Here is a 6,907-nt window from a genome sequence, read left to right as displayed (position 1 = left end):
TCTTAGAATGATTAATGAGTGATTTAATTTTCTAGAAAAATAGAAAACATATTGAGATGATTAGGTACTAAATTCCAATGCATTTGGAGATTTGAAGTTGAAGGCTCTGATACATGTGGTAAAAAATAATCTCACTAGAATAATACAAAATTACTGTTATTTTATATTCACAATTTCCTATCTTATCTTTCTCCTTTCTCTCAACACCGTTCTTAATACAAGTTCACCTTTTGCCACCGGCCATCGCTGCCGACCGTCACCCTCCAGCAACCGCTGCCGTCGATCACTCTAAATCCTAAACCCTAAATTCTAAACATCCAAAGACTCTAAATCCTAAACCCTAAATTCTAAACATCCAAAGACCAAGGGTTAAAAAGGTACCTTTTCGGTAAAAAAAATTGACAAATCTAAATTGATTCCCTGAACATTTTCTTCTAATAAATAGTACCCATTGTTTATGGTTAAATCTAAAAGTCTAAAACTAGATAATTCCTCCCTTTCTTCATTTAGAGGATATTAATTTTTCAATATTATTCAAATCGCGTGTCAAGGTTTCTCAGTTAATAATTTAATATTGCCCATCATTGAAAACTGAAAATCATACTTTGATAGATTACAATACATAGAACTGGAAGTTTAAAGCAGTGAGATACTGAGGTTAAATACACAAAAGAATACGTTGTAAAAGTTTAACCATGTGTCAACTCTTTCAGCTTTAACCATTAAATTAAACATTAGAGCCACATTCTTTCTTTCTTCAAAAGTTATCCTTAGGTTAATACAAAGTTACACAATACCATGCATACACAAATCTATCTAGGCTTGTTAAGCATGTAGTTATAATAACTTCATCTAAAATTTTGGTTACATTACATTACATATTTGCATTAACTGGATATTGAGCCAGGGGACAACTTAGGAGAATGGAAACTAGAGCACGTACCTACCCTTGAGGTGGACCTCTGGGTCTTAACCAGCGGAACCAATGACTGCATCACATCCGCCATCAGCGGCCGGTAATCTGCTTCCGGTTGCACACACATTGCAGCAATTGCTGCTACCTGGATGACTTCTTTCATTGAGTACTGTCCTTCCAATGCAGGATCCATAATCTTCACAACCTTTTCTCTATCAGTTAAAAGGGGTAAAGCCTAAAGGCAAATTGAACATGCATGTTTGTTAGTACTGAAATATAAAAGCTCACTAGAGTATTACTCCCTCCGCTCCGTAATATCGGCCACTTCAAAAATTTAGTTAATTCATTAACTAAATGTTCTGAGTGTATCCAGATACGTTGAGTTACGAAGGTACAAAATTTTCAAAGTGACATACTATGATATACTGGAGAACCAATCCATGGAACAAATTTCAGTTAATGCTACAAAATCAAGACAACTTGATGGATAAGCAAAAAGGAACTAATAATCATACCCAAGAAACAAGAACGCCTTCTCCTGGAGGTCTCTTCATATCGACAGGCACGCGGCCAGTAAGCAGCTCCAAAAGTACAACACCGTAACTGTACACATCTGATTTTGTTGTTAAATGCCCTGTTAGTGCATATCTGCAAAACCAAATATTCCATAAACATGTAATAATAGATTAAATATGTAGATTAAACTAACAGGATAAAAAAGAACAATTCAGTAGCAAATTAGAAGTTTTTGATCCCTACTCAGGAGCAACATATCCTTGGGTGCCTAAAACACGAGTTGAAACATGTCCACCGGCTCTATCAGGTCCAAGCTTGGCCAATCCAAAATCAGAAACTTTTGCATGGAATTTTTTGTCCAAGAGGATATTGCTGCTCTTGAAATCTCTGTGAATCACTGGGGGACTGACATGTTCATGAAGATATTCCAAGCCCTTAGCAGCTTCAAGTGCTATGCTTAATCGAGTTTCCCAATCCAATTGCACAGGCATAACATTAGAATCTACAAGAAATCAAAATCAATGATTGTTCTATTTCAAGGAAGAATCCATTAACAAATTGAATAATTACGGCAGCTTAAGGTGGAAAGAATTGTGCTAACACTTGTCGCTTGATCATTTTCACTGGCCAGATTGTGTAATATGCATAAAACAGGATCTAGGGGGAATCAATTAATCTTGATAAACTTTTTTTAAGGGAAGAAAGTACATTCTAAGAAGGGGAAAGATAAAAGTTTCAGAAAATAAATTACATAAACTTAACTCGGATCCTAAATGTTGCAATCCGACAAGCTTAAATTTGAAGTAGAGATAAGTAAACTACTTAGTGCTGGCAAAGAAAATCAACATTTATTTCATTACTTACTGCTGACAGGATAAAGATGTTCCTGCAGACCACCATTCGCCATGAACTCATATACCAGAAGTTTATGATTATTATCAGAGCAGTACCCGAGCAATGCCAGCAAATACGGAGAATGCAACCGGCTAAGCAACTCCACCTAAAGAGAGAATGTAATCAACAGAATTAATTCATGTCCAAAAGGAATCCAAGACATTGATTGCTATCTAATTAATTTCCAAAAAGATGATGATCCATAATTTACAAATATGGCAGTTTTGATTACAAGTGAAACCAAGTATGGACTTATGAAAAGTGACAGGACCATAATGATAATTTTCAAAGACGGAACGAACCTCTACTTTAAATTCTTCTTCCCCCTGCTTTCCAGCCTGATCCATGAATTTAATGGCGGCTTTCCTGCCATCACTAAGCACTCCGCGGTAAACAAGGCCAAAACCACCATGGCCAATCACATTGGACTTGCTAAAGCCACCTGTTGCAGAATGTAGCTGCTTGAATGTGAACACCTTAAGTCCCTTCTCAGCAACAACTTGCAAATTTGCAAAGTCACTTTTCTCATTAAGGTTAGCATCTTCAGCTGATTAAGAACCAAACACAATCTATCATTAAGCGGGCCATCATTTTGCTCGTGTAAGGTAAGAGAAGAAAAATTGAAAGAAAGTTAAATAGTGAACACCCAAAAGATGCAAGTGAAAAAAAAAAACCTATTTATGTTATTGAGACATGGAGTGATATGTAATCATCATTCATCATTCATTAAAACAAAGTTAATAGGAAACACAGTTCTGTTCATCAATTTTTTTTCATTTCCACTTTTTTCCTAACTGATATAGTTCTACTGTCTTTGTATTTCCTCAGCAAGTTCAAATTTCACATTTTTTCTTTTCATAGCTTTATGATGAATGACCCGAATTATGTTGGAATCTAAAAAGAAAAACCCCAACTGAAAGAAGTAAAAAATTTACAATTTTTGGTGGTAAAAAATATATTTTTACTATTTTTTCTGGACCAAGTACTATATCTTTTCGTTAATATTTTCACAACTACCAAATCCAAGAGGGAAAAAATGCAGAACACATAAAAGGCTTCATGGAAAACAATAAGAAAAAGGAACAACAAAAAAAAAGACTCTAGTCCCACATAAATGGCGCCAGTGTCTGTAGCTTTTCAGCCACACTCTCTTCCCGAGGGTAAAAGTGGAACTTCCGCTCTCCACTTTCTTACATTTTCTCAGCAATCAAAAACAAGCAATCATTCGGGCATGAACATCAAAATGACATTTTTAGTTTTGAAAAAAAAGGAACCTTTTTGGGCCTGGCGGCGCATGGAGACCTTGCGGCGAATGTAGCAGTAGTAAGCAAATGCAACAAAGAGAGCAAAGACTGCCATAGAAGCCAGAACCACCATAGCCACCACTGCGATCTTCGCCTTCCGTCTGTACCCATCATCATCATCCATTTTCCTTTTACTTTCAAATGAAAAAGGAAGGCTAAAGCATGATGCTAGAATCCAGAAGAAGAAGAAGAAGAAGAAGAGGAAAAAAAAAATAAAAAATTTACAGCTTCGAAGTTCGAAGACAGTGATCAGTTCCCTCACTCACTCATTCTTTCTCTCTCTACCTTTTTTGTTTTGTGGCGCGTAGACTGGAAGTAGTGTAGTACTGACAATTAATTTTCCTTTGCACTTTAGTACCAATATCTATTGAAATTTAAAATCTTACGTACTATTTCTGTTTTCAAGTTAGAATAGACCCCTATTTTAGAAAGATTTTTTTTGGCTATTTATTTTAAGTTTGGTTTAGTAAAATTTTTTAAAGAGGTATTTGTATTTTTTTAAAATATAAATATTTTATTTTGAGTTTAATAAATAAAAAATTTATGTCGCCTTTTTCATTCAAGAATTATATGTTGAAATTAAAAATAATTCAAATGTAAAACTTTTTTATGAATTTTAGGAGACTGCCTTGTTTTTAACCTTTCCTTGGTCGTCTTTTATAAAATAAAACAAAATTTTGTCAAGAGGTTTGATTGGTATAGTATGTTTTTTAGCTAAGAAAATTTTAGCTCGTGTCTTTTTCTATTTTAAGTTTTTACGAAGAATCATCTGTAATAGTAACACATATTATGATTTTTGAACCATGAAAATAGAAAAAGGTGAGGGGCCTGGGATGCAAAGAAACATTGAGGCCCGCACGTTTGTCAGGCTTGATTGGACGCAGATTACAGAGAGCAGTGCAATAAATATTAATATATTATTGGCTCCAAATAGGACAAAAATCTGTCCATTGTTTTGTGTTCAGTCTCCCTCTCATCATTATTCCCAACATGATCGGTGACCCCTCATTAAAACCTTATTTTATGGGATAAACTTTTCTTAAAAGAACATGTATTATTCTTTGCACCTTTTTCCTTTAATTTATCCTTCTTAATGATTTGCATGCAGAAATAGGACCACTAATTAGGTGGCTATAATTGGTTGAGAGATTAAATGGCAGTTGAGGGAAGAAATGAAGTAATGCGGCCGGCAAAGGAAAACCCTACTACTTCCTTCACATTCACCATTGATACATATGCAACATAAAAATACTTTTAGGTTAGCCAGTTTAATTTCTTTGGAAATTGATAGGGGTGGAGTTAATTAATGAGTTCAAGATTATCATAACTTGTAATAAAAAATAAAATCCACATTTGTAAAGAAAAGGCATCAATATCACCCCTCACTGACTTTAACTAACTAACAATGTAAACTAGAAAGAAGGAATTTTGCCAACATATGAAGCTAAATAAATAGCAGGGGCATGTCGAAACAGAGAACATAATGGTTCTTGTGAACAAAAGCTGTATCCTATCTTATTTCCAACTATAACGAGAGCATGACTTTATTTAATATGATATTTTCAATCTGGAAAATGGTAAAGCCTCTCGGGGTCGCCACACATGTCATCTCTTTGCATATATACACACACAAATCAGCATGCAAAACACACCTTAACAGCCACCCTTCGCAAAGTGAAAACACAGTAGCTAATTAATTACATACACAAACGTTAGTATACTTGGATTTGTTTTGCTTATTTCTTGCCTCGCAGTTTGGCACCAAGGGCCCTCTCCAACTTGCCAATTATCTGCTGGTTTGGAATCGCTTTTCCTGACTCGTACTCCTGGATCACTTGAGGCTTCTCATTGATAATCTGCAAGTGAAACAGAATCTTCATCAATGGTGTCAAAGTATACATTATCAAAATGAATGGGTGAACAACATATTTGGTGAAAGAGCACAAGGAGAGTGTGGTACCTGAGCAAGCTGTGCTTGAGTGAGTTTCTTGTCCATCCTTGCTTGCATGAGAGCCTTCTTGAGTTCAGTCGGCACGCGTTCATCTACACACGAAAGTCGAATTTCACGGCATAAGCAAATTGGCAGGAAGAGATGCCAATAATGTGTGTGTATGTGTATCCAAGAAGGTTTCATCTTGAAGGGATCAAAACAGAGAAATGCATCCATCAAGTACAATGAACTGATGTTACAGGGGGTACTAACACTGATCATAATTAACTATCTTCACGAACATTAAACTAGATGAGCCTTAAGAACAACGGACACCACCAGAATAGAAGAAACAGAATGTAGACAAAGTGCATCTTTATACCATCAGAATCTGTTTTGGATGAATTATCGGTATGATAAAGTATGGCCTTATGACTAGTTATGAGTATTGACCTCTCATCATGTCCACCAATCATTTGAGTGTACAATGAACTACACTAAGTACAATTGCATGATGAATTCACACATCCATCTAAATATGCGTTGTTAGACTTTAGATTTGAGATATGAATCAAACAAAATAAATACAAATTACAAATATAAAAACTCAAGCTAATAAATATCAGGAGAAACGTTTGCTGATGTATTATGTATATGCATTCCACAAAATGTGCATATATGCAGATAAGACTTGCATAAACAAACTATTCGGAGAAACAGCAAAACCATAAGCTGATCACATGAGTCTCATATATTAATGCATAAATTACCAAGAAGAACATGTACCAGGGGAAAAAAAAACCCTGCAGCTGGAAACTACTAAAAGCAATCATTGCAGGGGAAAATAAACCGAAAATCAGGTGCAACAACATTGCGTCAATGCTAGAAAAATATAATACAAGTGAACTGGTAGAGTATAAAGTTTCAAAAAACTGACGAGCTAGATTCTCTGTATCATCATCAAGCCTCTTGGTGTTCAATGACGTGCTACTAGATGCCGCTTTGTTTGTCCCAGCATTATCTGCATAATACAACAACAACAATAACTCAACAATCATCACTCCCAAACCAGCTAAAATATCTTCAAACAAACTCGAGCTTAAAAAACGAAAAACTAATTACTCGACCCCATCATCAGAAAATTAACACAACAAAAAAGGAATATATCCAAAATCTTAAAAAAAAAGGGCTTCGTTTCTTCAAAACAAACAAGGTGTTTAAGCACATAAGAACATCAGTTAAAGATAGAATCAACAGAGATAAAATAGACAATGATTATCAGGAACGAGTTTGCAATTACTAATAATAATAATAATAATAATAATAATAATAATAATAATAGGAGCA

General features: G+C 35.0%; 2 protein-coding genes across 2 annotated transcripts in view; both read right to left on the bottom strand.

Annotated features, from left to right (window-relative positions):
• On the bottom strand, window positions 676–3,965 carry LOC107613275 (probable serine/threonine-protein kinase PBL7). The gene is made up of 6 exons (XM_016315202.2): window positions 3,601–3,965; window positions 2,629–2,873; window positions 2,297–2,432; window positions 1,676–1,934; window positions 1,432–1,564; window positions 676–1,151 (listed from the first exon to the last, which is right to left on the bottom strand). Exons 1-6 carry the CDS (start codon window positions 3,752–3,754, stop codon window positions 888–890), a joined length of 1,191 nt encoding a protein of 396 aa, XP_016170688.1. The 5' UTR covers window positions 3,755–3,965; the 3' UTR covers window positions 676–887.
• Window positions 5,046–6,907, bottom strand: part of LOC107613276 (multiprotein-bridging factor 1a) — a gene marked incomplete in the record, with an annotated part of 2,619 nt that continues 757 nt past the window's right edge. The window contains 3 exon segments of the mRNA XM_016315203.2: window positions 5,046–5,486; window positions 5,591–5,673; window positions 6,498–6,581. Of these exon segments, the coding sequence (XP_016170689.1) occupies window positions 5,367–5,486; window positions 5,591–5,673; window positions 6,498–6,581 (287 nt within the window).

Source organism: Arachis ipaensis, chromosome B08 (assembly GCF_000816755.2).
Source record: "Arachis ipaensis cultivar K30076 chromosome B08, Araip1.1, whole genome shotgun sequence".
Lineage (NCBI taxonomy): Eukaryota > Viridiplantae > Streptophyta > Magnoliopsida > Fabales > Fabaceae > Arachis > Arachis ipaensis.
Note: the sequence above shows the minus strand (reverse complement) of the source record. Positions and strands in the feature narration are given on the sequence as shown.

What these genes read in the sequence shown, in the direction of transcription:
- LOC107613275 (XM_016315202.2), bottom strand. Translation starts at nt 3,754, where the DNA reads ATGGATGATGATGATGGGTACAGACGGAAGGCGAAGATCGCAGTGGTG. An exon ending in GCGCCGCCAGGCCCAAAAAG is followed by an intron (nt 2,874 to 3,600) that starts GTTCCTTTTTTT and finishes GTTCTTAATCAG; the next exon opens with CTGAAGATGCTAACCTTAAT. An exon ending in CAAGGATATGTTGCTCCTGA is followed by an intron (nt 1,565 to 1,675) that starts GTAGGGATCAAA and finishes TTGGTTTTGCAG; the next exon opens with ATATGCACTAACAGGGCATT.